At 27.4% G+C, this 16886-nt stretch overlaps 1 protein-coding gene across 1 annotated transcript in view; it reads left to right on the plus strand.

Annotated features, from left to right (window-relative positions):
- The window catches only part of LOC107457184 (zinc finger TRAF-type-containing protein 1-A), an 11971-nt gene extending 757 nt beyond the window's left edge, over window positions 1-11214 (plus strand). Inside the window, exons 2-5 of the mRNA XM_016075284.3 lie at window positions 2881-3119; window positions 6205-6416; window positions 6624-6786; window positions 9983-11214. Coding sequence (XP_015930770.1) covers window positions 2881-3119; window positions 6205-6416; window positions 6624-6786; window positions 9983-10187 — 819 coding nt within the window. The 3' untranslated portion in view covers window positions 10188-11214. The remainder of the gene's footprint in view (window positions 1-2880; window positions 3120-6204; window positions 6417-6623; window positions 6787-9982) is intronic.
- Window positions 11215-16886: the final 5672 nt, after the last annotated feature.

Consider the following 16886-nt stretch of genomic DNA (forward strand, 5'->3'; position numbering starts at 1 on the left):
GTTAAAATTAACATTAAAATCACAATTTTTATTCGAAAATTTCTAATAACAATCACAGTAAATATATCACAGTTCAATCATAGTAAATATATGTTATCACGAGCCTACATAACATCAAATAATAAATATGTTAGTTATTATACTTATAAAAAATTATATTATCATTGATATCTATAAATATTTGTTACAACATATTTACTTAAAATCTATTAAGAAAAATATTACTGTGCTTAAAAAAATTTGTAAGTAATAATATCGGGAAATAACCGCTAGTTAAAGAAGAAAAAAATTATTAGTTATTATGCTTATAAAATTATGGGTAATAATATACCAAATATATGTTATTATGAACTAATTTAAAATTAATTAAGAAAAATATTAAATTATAAAGTAATAGTACATTGATATAGATTACAAAAATCGATTTTATAAAACTTCTCTATCTTCATAGTGGTTTAACAATCAAATAATCTCTGTTTTACTAGATTTCACTGAAGATTTTGAATGTTTAAATACTTTCAGTTTGCCGCCATAAATGAAATCTTAGTAGTAAATTGGATTTTTTCCCCTTTAATGCATTCAGGCCGGGGTGACCCACCGGTGGGTCACGCTAGATTGTCTCATCTTGGCAGCGCACCCGAGTAAAAACTGGTAACAATAAACTTCATTTTTTAGTTTTTTTCCGGGAATAATAAAAATCCATAACTGCCAATTGTTTGTAACGGATGCAATTTTTATATTGAATTGCTTCTTTGCCGAAAATAATATTAATAATTTCCTTACAGTGATAAATTTCCTTATAGTGAATTGTTATTGTTGAGAATAGAGTAACTCCTCCCGAATATTATCTAATATTGAAATAGTTCTGCTACCAGTATTTTCTCTTTTCCCGTACCAGTATTTTCACTTTTCCCGGCGTGAACATGTTAATCAATGCTCCAGAGTAAATTGGTAATTTTTCTAAGTTTCAGTTAAAAAAAAAAAATTTAAATTAATCTTCCCGAACAGCAGTATCCTTTCCCTTGAGTGAGCATTAGTTCAAAGATAAGTTCATGCTCATTTTTCTAGGTTTCTTAGTATGAAATCTTACTATTGAGTTCTTTTTTCCCTTTAATCTATGCCCCAGAGTAAATTAGTCATTTTTCTAAGTTTCAGAAGAAAAAATTTTTTTAAATGAATCTTCCCGAACAGCAGTGTCCTTTCCCTTGAGTGAGCATTAGTTCAAAGATAAGTTCATGCTCATTTTTCTAGGTTTCTTAGTATGAAATCTTACTATTGAGTTCTTTTTTCCCTGTAATCTATGCCCCAGAGTAAATTAGTCATTTTTCTAAGTTTCAGTTAAGAAACATTATTTTTTAAATGAATCTTCCCGAACAGCAATGTCCTTTCCCTTAAGTGAGCATTACTTCAAAGATAAGTTCACGCTCATTTTTCTAGGTTTCTTAGTATGAAATCTTAGTATTAAGTTGTTTTTTTTCCCTTAATCAATGCCCCAGAGCTGGGGGGGGGGGCAACTGTGGCTCGCCGAAAGGTTTTATCTGGCCCGCGGATATAATTTTAACTTGCTGATCTGTGGCGAATATAAACAATATACATCCACTTTCTTGCCTACTTTTTTAAAGTTATTTTACTTTCATTTTTAACTAAGTACTGCTGACCTTTTAACTTTCTCTATTTTTGTTCTACAAAACATAAATTGGTGGAAATAGTTAGCACAGACAGCTTCAATTGGTAAAATGTTGAAAGCAGAAGTTCTTTATAGAATAGCTGTAGATTGGTGCCATCTGAAGCAGTTGTTTCTGAATATGCCAAAAATTGAGTTCTACAAAATCATTACCAAAAGCTAGTTTCCCAAATATTTAATGCCTAGAAAATCAGTGCTATGTTTGCTTCATTTTATTTATGTGAACAAGTGCTTTCATCTATGAACCTTAGAAAAAAAAAAATATTTTAGAAATAGAATAACAGACAAACATTTACCATTGTTCCTTAAAATAAGTACATCTTACTTGGAACTTCAATATAAGGAACTTTTAAAAATGAAATTGCAATTTTATTCATCTCATTAAATATTTATGTTAAGAATTGTATATAGTATTTTTTATATTTTAGATGTAAAATAACTTTGAACTGATATTTGAGATGTAAAATAACTTTTAGAATAAAAAAAACTTTGCCCACCTAACTTTTTATTCTTGATTTTTTGCCCTCGACCAAAAAAGTTTGCCCATCCCTGTCTCAGAGTAAATTAGTAACTTTCCTAAGTTTCAGCTAAGAAACATTTTTTTAAATGAATCTGCCTACGAGCAGCAGTGTTCTTTCCCTTGAGTAAGCATTAGTTGAAAGATAAGTTCATGCTTGTTTTTCTAGGTTTAGGCTTGGCAAATTCCAATGACATTAAGGTGAAACATTGATTGAATATTTTTTTCTCCTGACTTAGCCCAACACAAACAATTAATGTGACAGATAAAGATCAAAACTTAGAAAGATAAATTGTCGGAACTTACAAATATAATACATCTGTATTTACAAACGTAGCAAATTTATAAATTTTTTTTAAAAATTTTTATTTTTAATAACTGAACCAAAAAGATGTTTATATGTTTGTTTAAATTGTAAATAGTAAGAAAGCATATTCAAACTTTGCCTTGAACCTGAGCTCATTGTATTTGCATAAATAATGTCGTTCATCCCATCTCTAGCCTGAACTCAACTGAATCATTATCTTTAATCATTGGGATCATAAAATTAAAAAAATAAAGGCTTTTTTTATACAATACTGTTTTATTTTTTACATTCTCAATGTTAATCTGTTTTGTAAATGCTATCGAAGTATTTTCAGCAATGAAATTTGTTATTACTAATGATTTTTATTTACAGTGCAAATATGGTCATTTGATTTGTGCTGGTTGTTTTGGAGAAATCCTAAATGAAAGTCGTCTGCAAAATGAGATTGCATCTTGCCCTACTTGCCAAACCACTATTAGCAAAGATTTATGTTCTCGAAACATAGCTGTTGAACGAACCATATCAGAACTTCCAATGACTTGCCCACACTGTTCACTTGAGATTGTTCCAGAAATTTATAAAGTTCATAAAAAGAGTTTGTGTGATAAAAGGTTCGTATTTTTAAAAAAAATTTATTTGTGTAAAAAGGAAAAATAGATAAAAGAGGTAGATATAAAACATCATCACCTTTATATGAGCATAATAATGTATGGTACTTATCGCAGTGTTCCCCTTAAGCATTTTTATAGAGGCGGTCCACCCTTTATCTGCTTTTTAATCCCTATAAATGTGCTTTCTTTGCTCTTTTTGTAAAACTAAGCAATAAGCTACTATCCCTTTAAAAACACTGCCATTTTACTCATATTCCATTTAAAAAAATAAATAACTCCCCATTTAAATAAAAATTACACACCGGTAAAATTATTTGTGTTTATAGGTTTAATTTTTATTACTATTACATATATTTACTTTGTTAGGATTATTCTCAACTTGTTAAAGTTTCTCTTTTTATCAGGTATATTAATGAATTTTTTAAGTGATTTTAAAATTATTTTTTAAGTAAATATGTTTTCAAAAAAAATGCACCATTAAATGTATATTTTTTTTATAGTTTTTAGTTTAAATTATAGAGAAAATCTTTCAAGTTGTTTATCAATTAATAATTTTTTTTAGTTTAAATTTTTTTGAAACAATTTAGCTCAGAGATTGTCGTTTAGCATGCCTTTAATTATTTTTTATAAACTGCAAATTTTTCTCTTGTTTTGATTATGTGTGAGAATGACTTTTTGAAAAAGATAATTAAAATAGTATAAGAGGGTTTTTTAAAAATTGTTGAGACTCAAATTCAGTTATTGTGTAACAGTACACAATTTGATAAATTTTTACAATGTTAAGTGAATGCCCTTTCAAATTTCGAGTGCCCTGTGCTTTTTTGTCCCTAGAGAGAACTCTGCCTATTGGTTACAGGGACTGGTTTACACAGGTAACTGCTACTGATAATTCAGATAAATGTATCAAATATAACAATTATTGATGATATCAAAATAGTAAGTGGGAAATTATCCCAATAATCATTGGTAATTATAATTATTGAATACATTAATATACCAATCAATATAAAATAATATATCAAAAAGTTAATATTGCCAATATTATTGAATACATGTGTAAGTATGATATATTTTATTTGGGTTACAAAATTTCAAGCTATGTAAAAATAATGTAAATTGCAAAAATAATGTATAATGTTTCTGTTAAATATCATTTTTTTTTTAACTAAACATTTAGTTGATATTAAAATTAAGCATTATCAGTTATTTGAATTGTTCATGTTGCTAACTACTGGGAAAATAATGCGTAAGTTACTGTTCAACGTAAAAGAAATTTTTTTACTACACTTATATTACATAATATTAAAATTCTGCAATTATCAGTTATTTGGACTGTTGTTGGTGTGAAAATTTGGAAAGTAGTTGCTAACTTATAGTCCATGTGATTGAAAAGTATGTAGTATATTAATTTTGTGGTATTGATATACATTAATGTACATTTATTATCAAACAAAAAATGTATTGAGATTATCAAAAGGTTATTAAAGGATATAAACTATAAAATTAATGAAAATGCTAGTTTAAACTCTTATCACAAATCTATCCACATAATGAAAACTCATAATTTCACTGTCAAGATCAATAATCAAATGAAGAAAATTTTTAATTTGTATATTGCAATGAATAATTAATATTGAATTTTCGCTTTAATTAAGAATGTTTAATTGTGATTCCTTGTTTTTCTCTTCAACTTACAATATTTCATTAATTAATCATAGTTAACATTGTTATTAAATATTAGTTTTAACATTTTAGCTTATTATTACAGTTTCTGAATTATTTTTTGTTTGTTTTTTAACTTATAATGTATTTTAACAAGTAACCATAAGGAGGCATTCAAATATGACGTAAGCATATTTTTGGCAGTTTGAAGTCTCTTTTCCCCCTTGTCAGCAAAAGTAAATAAATTACCTGACCATTATTTTTAACTTTACTTTAGATTTTTAATGTAGTAATCTAATTTTGGGATTAAATTTAAATAAATTACTTTGAATTTACGTTTTAATACATTTTATAACATTTTTAGTTGAATATTCTTTAAGAATCTTTCGTGTTAAAAACTCTTGTCTTCTGAAATAAACTTTAACAAAGTTTTTTTTTTCCAATATTTTCTTCAAAAAATTCAACTTCTGTTTGAAATTTAAAATGTTTCCTGCTGTAATTTTTATGTTAATTTTTTTTTTCTTTTTGATTTTAAAGGAAGTTTTTAGAATAAGGGGATTTTAAATGTCTCACATATGCATTGCTCTGCTCCTCCACTCTTTTTTAGTAAAAATAATCAAATCACAAACCCGTGATGGGTGCTTGTGTAATATTTGAACTGTCATTAGTTGCATTGTCATCAAATATTGTAATTTTAACTTTTATTTGCAGCTTTTCATTTTTGCATTCTGAAATATTTTGCTTTTTAAAATTGTATTGTTTGTTTACTGCAAACTCAGGTCCCATGCTAATCATTCGCCACCTTGCCAAATGCGATAAAATTATAAATTTGGTGAATAAAATTGTGTTTTGGGTAATGATTTTTTCTACTGAAAAAAGAATAGTTAACTTGATTCAAAATTTCGCCCAGAATGAATTTTTTAAAAAAACAAATCAGTCTTTTTTATTCTATTTCAGTAATTTTTGGTACATGCGTCGCAGCATGACCAATTAAAATTTGGTCAAAATAATATAAGTCTGAAGCAAAAGTACTGTAGAATAGTTTTCTATGGGGAAAAAAATTGATCTTAAAATTTTTTAAGATTTGTGTTTGGCGAAGACTTTCTAAAATTGGAGAATACTCCTCATGTCTGGCTAATAATTTGAAATCCTTAGTGCAGGTCCTGTTTACTTTGTAAAAATATTATAAGAAAAATGTTTTATGTTTTTTTCAAAGTGATTAATATTTCTTAGAATTTTTATAAATTTCTTGTTATTATCAGAATAATTCCATCAATTTTTAATACAAAATAATATTAAGTATTTAATAATAACAAGTGAATATAGGTTACCAAATAACAGATACATTATTTACTGTTGGATATTTTACCTTATTATTCTTTTTATTTATTTATTAATGTGCTTTTACTTTTGTAAATTGTAGGCCTGCCATATGTTGCAATCATTTAATTGGCTGCCCATGGGAAGGACCTTACCTTGAAAAATACAAGCATCAAGAGCAATGTAAACAGCTTTATGCTAATGGTTATGAAATATTGAAGGCCTTAACTGCAATGGATCAGGAAAACAAAGAAGAAGTTCATCTTTATGAAAGAATATTTGAACTTCTTTCTGTTGAAAAGTTTTCTTATTTTGGTAAAGTATTTGTTTAATATTTAAAAATATTTAGGAAAATTTATTTCATTCTATATTATTAGTAAATATAAAGTAGGTAGAGTATTTGCTAAATATCTAATTTTATTTATGAATTCTGGGTACTTAATATTTGGGTGTGTCTACTTGTTCTATTGTGTGTGGATAATTGGCTGATCAAATTAAATTTTTTTCCTCTTATGCTTTTAGATTTGCAGTTCAAAGCTTCAACATGCACATGTGAAAATAAAGCTGTTACGTATGAAACATCCAAGTTTTCTGCATTTGATAATTTGTGGCTTGTGAGTGGAAATATTAAAGAAGAACCTTTTGAATTTCAATATAAGTTGATTTTGAAAACAAAATTATCAGGGTAAGCATCCAATTTTTAATACATATATATATCAGGGGTGACTGTGACACAAGGTAAAAAAAAACCTGAAAATTTTATGTGCAAAAAATTTATATCACGATAGCAATTTACCTATCATACATATTTCATATTTAACATAGCTTTTTGAAATAAGATTTATAATTAAATTACCTACCAATGAAGAATATCACATTTTTATAGTAACTAATTTCAGAAAAAACTTAGTTCTTACAAAAATCGCGATGTCAGATTTTAAAAAATTGCATGAATAGGAATCGTGATATTGAATTTTAAAATCGCGTTAATATGAATCGCGATATTGGAATTTAAAATCACTTGAATATGAATACGATTTAAAAACACATAAATATGGATCGCAATGTGCAGCTTTTAAATCACTAAAAAAATGAGAATCGGTGTTTGATATTACAAACGCATTATTGGGCTTTGAAAAAGCTAGAACTCGAATTGTGGCATTAGATTTTAAATTCATGTGAATACGAATCGCAAATATGATTTTTCAAAGGCGTAAATACAAATCATAACATTGGATTTTTAAATCATGTGATTATGAATCACAAAATGCAACTTTTAATTTAGATAAATAAAAAATCAATGTTGGTTATTCAAACCGCGTGAATAAAAACGGCTATATAAGTGGATTCCGGCGAAGTTCCAACTATTCAAAATGGCGAAAATTCGTCAAGTCAAAAGAATCAAACTGGCGGATTTCTGCCCATTTACGGAGAAATCATGTGTATGTAAGCGTCTTGTTAGGGGAAAGGGTTTTAGATTGAGGAATTAAGTGAAAATTTTGTCATAGTATAAGTCTTTGATTAGTAAAACTCTGAGAAACATTGGTCTTAAGAAATGCTGAATTTCGCGATATTCCCAGAAAAATCGTATGCCCGGCTCCTAATTTTTAGAATCGGGAGGATAATATTAAAAACCCAGAATTCAATCATCCCTGATATATTTATTGTACAATACATGTACTAAATTATAAAATAATTAATTTTACTAAATAATCTTTTTCTTATTTAGAAATAAGTTGTGGAAATTTATTTTCATGTGAAAAATTTTGATATATGTTGAGCATTCAAATATCTAATTAATGACTAAATTTGTTTAATTAAGAAATATAATTTCTACAGAAAAAATCTGAGAATTCTGATTTGAATTAACAGGTTAAATCATGTTTTATTTAATAAAGAGTTCAAATACTTAAATAGCTTATGATATGAAATATTTAAATGTTTTTTAATTATATTTCTTTAAAAACATAAACTCTACAGTAAAAATATTAGACCTGTTTATATTAAGCTTGTTTGTTAAAAAAAATATCTATTAGTTATTTATTTGATTTTTTTTAAAAATATATTTCCTATTAAACTGTGTTTTAAAAATTTTTCTTAAACTTGGTAACAGCCTATGGGGTGTAGGAAAAAACACTTTTTTTCCCAGTGTGTTATGATTAAAATATATTTCCAGTATTTTCTTATTAATAAAAAATATTTGTTTTAGATTGATGGAAAATGATTTTTAAAAGATTAAATTCTGGGAAACAAATCATTACCACTTAATATTTATCAAGTATTGTAAATATTTTTCTAAAAACATGATTATATCATCAATAGGGAACTCTATAGTGATTCAATAATTGTAGTCCATAGAATAACTTTGGTATCTACATGCCAAATTTATGAATTATTTTCTTTATTGCAGGCAAATTGGGAATTAATTTTAAATTGTGAAATGTTTGTTAAAATTAGTCCAAACTTGTGAAAACCTGTTATTTACTTAAATTACAACTGAAATGCCCTTATAAAAAAAAAAAAAGATAGAGAGAGAGGACCATTATCAGGAAAATATTATCTTTATAAATTAGTCAGGAAATTGGTTAAAATTTAGACCACTTAATTTCATTTTTTGTAATATCTCTTGAACCATTTATACAAATCATTAAGAATCACAAACAAATGTGAAAATCGTTTACCCAAAATTAATTTCATGCAAAATATATTTTTTTAGATAATTTATTATTTAATTTAATATTTGTTTATTGCTGAGGCATACAATTATTTTTATAGTTACAAATTATGTATTTGTGAGAGAGAAAAAAAATCCATAATACGAATGAGATTAGTATAATAATTTCTGTGTAATGAAGTTTTATAAAAGTCAGATTTTCAATTTTTTTTTAAAATTATTTGACTAACTCTGATTAAATTTTTGATTTTGTCATTTAAAGCTACAGAACTGTAGACTAAATTTTCTGATTCTTAATTAAACAAGGAAAACAATAGTCAAGGGACGAGATTTTCGTTATCGACAATTTCATTGATATTTATAGGATCTCTCAGGTTCCTCAATTCAAGAGTAAATTCTCCACAAAAAAAATATCAATGCATAATAAACTTAATGAAAAAAGAATTATTAAATAAACAGCAGTCGCCATAGCAACGCACGCTATGACAACTCATGCACACTCTTTGCTCTTGAAAAATTGCTTAGTTTAAATTGATGCAAACATTTGTGTCATACATAAACATATTATTCTATTTTTTTCATTATTAATTAAGTTATAAAAAATAATTATAATTTGTCGGATAAACAGGTTTTACAATTATGTGCATTTTATTTATTTTTGATTCACATTATTAGTGTTTATGAAAAACAGTGTCAGGTAACCATAGCAACCTTCTGCTCGCCTGCGCATTGCCCCATCCTCAGTTAGTTTAACGATAGATACGGATGAGAGCCGACGAAAGCTAACGCTCTGGTTTATTACAACGATTTAGTTTTTAGTGTATGTGTTTTATGTTGTTTCATTCTTAATAAACTCGTTTTGTTTTTTATTCACCATCATTTCTTCATATTAAATTAAAAAGAACCCTATAAGCAGTTTACGCAAAACATAAACACATAATGATTGAAACTTTTGACTGGTATTGTGACTACACTTTTGGGACCATATTTTTCAAACTGTGATTGCCCCTTATATTTTGAGGGTTATTCATGAAAAGTATCTGCTTTTCTAATTAAAAATAGAAATAGATCTTTGAACTATTAAGATTGTATTTTAGTATGTAAAAATCAGATCATTAGATCTAAAGTTATTAAGGTATTCCTTTTTTTACTTTGTGCACTTGCTCTACTGATTTAATACATAATATTTTTATTCTTTTACTTCCAGGCCTTTAAGCTTACATTACCTCTTAGTAAAGGGTCCTTACAGTGATATGGAGATAAAACCTCAATTACGTCATTTTACATTTACAGATAAAGCATCTGAAAGCCCTTCTAATAATTTAGTTCTTTGGTATAATACTGATTCTCTAGAAACTTTCTTCTTAGCTAAGCGTATAAATTTCCGCATTTTTTTATTTATTAATAAATAAATTGTTTCAAAGATATTTATTGTTAAAGTATTTATTGGGTTAGCAGGAAAGTGTAAAATAAAACAATTCTTTCTATACAAAAATAAAGCTTTAATCAGTCAAATCTCTCTCTCTCTCTGTTCAATTATTTTTTACCATTTTTCTGGCAACCATGATCCCATGCTCAGAGAACTTCGAGTCCTAATCAGCAAAAATCAGAACCAAGTGCAATTTGAGATCATTGTTATTATTTAAATTTAAAGAAATTTTCAAACTTCAAAATAAAGGATTATCCAACAATGCAAAGTCAGGGTTATTTGGGGTGAGGTGTAACTCACATCCCGCCCAAAAATGTTATGGTGAAACACTGTTCTTTTACTGTACTCCAAACTTGTAACTTCAGATTACTGTTTTAAAGATGACAAAATTGTTTAAATTCTAAGAATTTCAATAACCACAAATTGCACTTGGTTGAGTTTTTTGATGATAAGGACCAGATGTATGAGTGTTGGATCAAGAAGTTCCTAGAAAAATGACGAAAAGCCATCGGACAGAATTAAAGATATTTGACTGATTACTATTAATTTTTTGCATACCATAAATTAAGCTTTATTTCACATTAAAGACAAAATTACTTTCTTGTCAGCCCAATATATTTACTCATAAATTGACTACTTTTGTGTATGTCATGCATATCTTTCATTGTTGTTTTAATTGTTTAGATTAAGTTGGATAGTTTTCTCCTTGAGCGATAAAGTTAAAAAAAAAAAGTTTTAGCTATAAAATTCTTATTTAATTTTAATTAATTGTTCAAAAAGATTGTGTATGAAAGATGTACTTGAATAATATTAGAATACTATTAAATATTTTTTAGGTGTTCAAATTTTTTAAACATTACATCTTATTAATTTTCCGTGTTATTTTTTGTCCAGTACAAAGTTGTCTTTTACCCAGTCAATGTTGCTTGTATAGTAGCTTTTATTTGTAAATAATTAATAAATAGCTGTAAAGAAACATGAAATATTGAATAAAAGTATTATAATTTGTCTTCTTTTTGGCCTCATAAAAGTTAAGAAATATTTTGTTTTTGGCTTCAAAGTTATTCAAATAGAGCAAAATACACTGCTCAAAGCAATTAAAGGATATTGAGGTTGCAGGTCGATCTTGCAGCTGGAAAATTGTTTGAAAGATAGATATATTATCGACAGACAATGTAGGCTATATGAGATAAAAATTAAATTTGTTCGGCAGGGGAAAAAAAGTGTTTTGTTGAGCATTTGGGTACAAAAGGAAAAAAACACAATTTGTGCATATGAGAAAAAACAAGTAAAAAAAGCATTTCTTTAAAAGAAATCATTTTTAGTCGGGGGTATGGTTTCCCCGAACCGCCAGCAACATTGAACACCTTTGAGGCATCAAGTCAATGAGAGGCTGGGGTATTCTGTCTCACTCCTCCAGAAGAGCTCTTCCCAGTTTTTGGAGAGTTTGTGGGGGTGGTAGGAGTCTAGCAATTCGTCTGCTTAATATTTCAAGCATGCTAGATTGGGTTCATGTCCAGAGAACACCCTGCCCAATCCATTCTTATGATTCCTTACTCCAGAAGGAAATCATTCCTTAAGTTAGCACAATGTGTCTGCAATTGTTGTCCATTAACATGAAGTCATCTCCAATTGCTGCAGTGTAAGGGACTACAATATGTCTCACAGGGTGTGTAGCGTTTTTAAAAAGTGATTATTTTTTATTTTCGTTTTTTAAAAGCCCTTAAGGTGCTTTTTTTCATTGGGTATTTTTAAAAAGTGCTTAATGTTTCCTTTTCCAAATTGAGATTTTTCCTTTACCATGATGATTTTTCGCTATGAATTATGCAGAAAGACATTGTTCTATTCAATGTTTTCACAATTAATTCATCCCCAATCTATTTCGGTGAATCGCCAGACCGTAGCTTATGAAAACGACATTCGATTTACATGATTCAAAAATCTTGACAATTGTCAAACACAATGCCAAAAGAATTTATTTTTTTTGTTGCCATGACTGTTAAAACCAAATAAAACTGTCAATTGTCAAAAATTTTCTAACCCTGCCTAATTATGATATTCTTTTAAAGTGCTTGAAAAGTGCTTATTTTTTGTTGAATAATTTGGCTACGCACCCTGGTCTCAGTATCTTTTACCTATATCTGCGACCGGTCAGAGCTCCATTTCGAATGGTATGGAGATCAGTGCGTCCATCAATAGAGATGCCAAGAAGATTGGCATTCATATTTCGGTTTCTCCGAGCCATTACCGTTAAATAACGGTCTTAATTGGCATTGTTGCACGTCTACACCCTGATCTTCAACCTGCATGTCCAGTCTCCAAAAAATCGTTCCAGATGCTGGAAATCACACTTTGTGAAACTCCAATGGCTTCTGCTACTTTGGCCCCCTCTCAACAACTCTTCAAGCTTTTGATTTGGCTAAATGACTTCAGTGAGACATCACACTCATCCAAGCAACATGTTTATTGAATGCCCATTGTTCTTTTCCGCTTTGCCTAACATTAAGTTGAAATTTTCAGCGGCTGAAGCTACATCAAACTGAAAATTTACGTAGTGCAAAGTTTAAAAATAAGAAAAATTTGCATTTGTGACTTTCTTCTTCCATTTTATGTAAAAAAAATTTCTTATACTGTTATTTTACACAAGACTTACAATATCCTTTAATTGCTTTCATCAGTGTAACTGAACTTAAATTCGCAAACTGTTTTTATATTAATGCGGAAACGAGAAGCATTTTTTGAGAATAAATTTTCGGTTAAAATAATTTAATTGTAATTTCATTCCCCATAACCGCCCACTTAATAGTGTCATTATATCCTCACCGTTTGTTAAAATATGAAAAACCTTAACATTTGGAAATTCTTCTTAAAGGAAGAATTCTTAAAATAAAACTAAGTGTCAATTTATCTTTATTTATTATTTTTTTTAAGTGGAAAAAACAAGCGAAGAAAAAGTTTGTATAATTTTGTCTAGGGACTTAAAAAAGTTAATTTTATTAATTTAAAATTTAATACTCTAGCATTGGATGTTTCAATCAAATTTTAGTGTTAAAATGAATATTAGGCTATAGATTTTTCTATTATATTTTAAAAATTAATTTCCCATATTGGGTACATTATTATTCAAAATTATGAGATGCAGGGTTCCCACTCAATTTCAGAAGAAAAAAAATTCCTGACTTTTCCAGGTAAATTTCAATGAAAGTCGAGGCCATATTTTCATCAGAAAATTTTGATCCTTTTATTTGTAATGTGAAATATTTGATTTTCTGTGTAAAAAAATATCACTAAATGAGGAAGGAAATATTTCAGTTTGACTAAAATGTGAAATTTTTATAACAAATAATTGTAACAGATGTGAGAATTATTTAAGTCGAATCTCAATAACTGATTACTGTTACTGACAATTTTAAGATTGGTTATTTTCCAGGTATGATATAGAAATATTCTAGGTTTTTGTAGAGGAATTGCAACTTTCCCTGACTATACTTTGATTTTTGGAGTCAAAATAAAATTCCCTGACGCGTGGGAACCCTGGAAATGTAAAAAGTTCATTGGTTGCATTATAATCTTGTAAATAAATTGATTGTGTCAAAGCTATTTTATGCATGCTTTAAAGTGTTCCGTAAAAATCATTATCATGGCAAACCATAAATGAAATTTACATGAAAATAAGTTAATTTGATGTTTACAAATAATTTAGTTTTTCAATCATTTATTTCAGCGACATCTATTTTGGAAACTCCTCTTTAAAAAAATTAAAATTGACAAATGTTTTATTAACTTTGTAACTAAAATTTTTTTTAAATCTTTTAACTACCTGCTAAACTTCACTTCTGTGTAACTTATTTTTCGGGGATTTTTCCCAAGAGTTTACTTTGTTGTATTTATGTATTGTATTTCTTGTCTTTTATCTGAATCACCAACTGCTCATGTGTGCAATATATATGTATAAATATACATTTTAAAAAAAATTATATTGCTAGAGGGCAAAATTAACAGTTGCTATTGCCACCAATCAATTAAATATAACAAACGACAAAAAATTGTCAGCCATTCGCAACTTTTTTTCATCGGAAATGCACCATACATGCATTTATTTTAATATATTTTTTTTAATAAATATGAATATTTTAAAATATTCTAAAAATTATTTTATTCCGTACTTAGCATTTTTTTTTTTTTTTTCCATTTTAGAAAAGAATCTTGCAACATTTGCTACACTTAAAGAAATGCATCAAATTAAATGCCTTACATTATCAATATCAACAATTTTTTAATGTTTCAAAATTTTCAATTTTTTAAAAGTTTGCCATTTATTTTAGAAGGTAAGCACTGTTCAAAGTGATAAAAATTTACCAGTAGCAAAATTCCCTAGTTTTACTCTATTTGTAATGTTAATAATATTGTACTCTTTTGTTTTGATTGAATTATTTGATGCAGAGAATACATAAATTTCTCTGTTTCCCAATATTGTGAAGTTTTTTTTTTTTTTTTTTGCAGAGTTGTTTTCATTATTTCATTTTGTAACCATGGATTACTCATGAAAAACTTTTGTCTCATGTATCAGGGGTCTATCTAGGTTTTTATGAGAGGTACCTATTTTGTGAAAATTTAGACATAATTTGTGAAAATGAAAAATTATATTAAAAAATCAACTCAAAAATATGGATTTATCGTTTCCTACGGGATACAAAAATAAAATTTTAAGAAAAAATATTTTGTGAAACTACCGTTTTTAAGTTGAATTTGTGAACGTACCGCTAAACGGTAGTAAATTTATCCTGGACTGACTCCTGTGTATGTTGTACATAATTTTGTTGTTAAATATATTGTAAATAAAATAATTTTCCAAATAATAAATGCTTCATTATTTTTGTATTAAACATTTGATAAACATCAATAAGTAATTAAAATTATTATAAATATTATACAGAATTGGAAATTAGTTAATAGTATATGAATTATAGTGTAATGAGAGAAAAAATCTCTAGTTTTTGATTGATCATTGCAGTGTTTTCATCATAGAAAAAAAAATGGGTGAGAATTTCTCACCCTTTCTCAAAAACAGGGTGAGATTTCAAAAAGTTAAGTGAGATTTCTAAGAACTAAAAAAACAAAAACTCTTGAAAAAAAAATCATTTCTTTAATTATAATACATTTTTAACGTCTTCTATTTTTTAAAGCATTGAATATTTTTGGTGCATCATAATAGAAGATTTGGCCTTTACAAGGTATTTGTCCATCGCATAATAATCGCACATAAGTGCATAAAAAATTTGAACGTCCTACATGAAGAAACCTTACCTACGGTAAACACGGTGGTTGCAGAGAAATGCGTTCTGAAAGGGGTTTCCGTGGTTGTGTTCAAAAAGTTTTTGAACAATACTGGTAAATAGGGAGGCTAGATAATGGGGCAGATGTTGAAAATAATGAAAGATCCAGGAAGAAAAGTGAAACGGATTTTATTCTAAATGGCGTAACTCGAAGCTTTTTCCAAAATGCGAGAGATTGGCGAATTTTGAAATTGATTTATAGAATGCGCGAATTTCTCGCGGTAATCATTTTTTAATGCGAGAAAAGAAAAAAATATGCGAGATTCTCGCGCTGTAGTGAAAACACTGCATTGTCATTTAAAGCCAGTCTCTTTTTTTCTTTTTAAGAAAATTTTTTTTCCTATTTATAAGGTAAGTAGAAAAAATTAAAATTTTTAAGCACTCAAAAAAATTATTTTTAAACTTATATTGTAACAGTGCAAACTCAAATTATATCTGAAAAACAGTATATTCATAGTTCTTAATCATAAAGATGAATACAATTATTATTTTTTTTAATGAAAAAATCCTCAATTAAAATATAAAGCTTATTCAAAAAATTTGTAACTACTACAAATAAGCATTGATGTAGGGCATTGTATATAACTAACATGATACCCACATTATCAGAAGTAATATTGGCAAATATGCCCAAACGTCTAAGAAATTTAATCTATTCTTAAGTCCCTAACACTTAGGTTTTAACAGACATTACCAATTCGCTATTTTTTCACCTCTTTTAGTACCTTTTTTTTTTCTTTCTACTAGGCATCTTGGTGAAATGTTGACAAATTTTGAAAGGATATTGAAGAGGTATGTCTAATTAGATATTTAATTCCTAGCAGGGCATATAAGAAACCGACACCCAATAAGATTTTTTACTCTCCCTGGATATGTCAGGCAACATAATTCTCAAACCTTTGAAAAAACAAAGTTAAAATTTTTATCAACATATCCGATATCACACCCTACATTGACGATATCCATGCAGTAAAATTCGTTAATGTTTGAAACTTGTAGGTACACAGATCACTTTTAGTAGATGTATTGAAACAACGGGTATTATAACATTAAATGAAATTTTACAAAACTATTTATTTAAATAAACAACTTACTTACTTATTAAAAATTAATCCTCTTTAAATCATAGGTTTTGCTAGCAATAAACATACTTTTGCAATTTAATTTTGCTTCTTCCTATAAAGTATAAAAAATTCCAAAATTGGATGCTTTTTTTTATATTTATCAAAATTGATACACAAATAAAATTATCAGAATAATGACTCACATATTTTAAAAATTAAAAACATGATGTTATAAAACTTTCCAAACCTAGAAAATATTTAATAAAAAAGAAAAATAAGAGA

Source organism: Parasteatoda tepidariorum, chromosome 6 (genome assembly GCF_043381705.1).
Source record: "Parasteatoda tepidariorum isolate YZ-2023 chromosome 6, CAS_Ptep_4.0, whole genome shotgun sequence".
Lineage (NCBI taxonomy): Eukaryota > Metazoa > Arthropoda > Arachnida > Araneae > Theridiidae > Parasteatoda > Parasteatoda tepidariorum.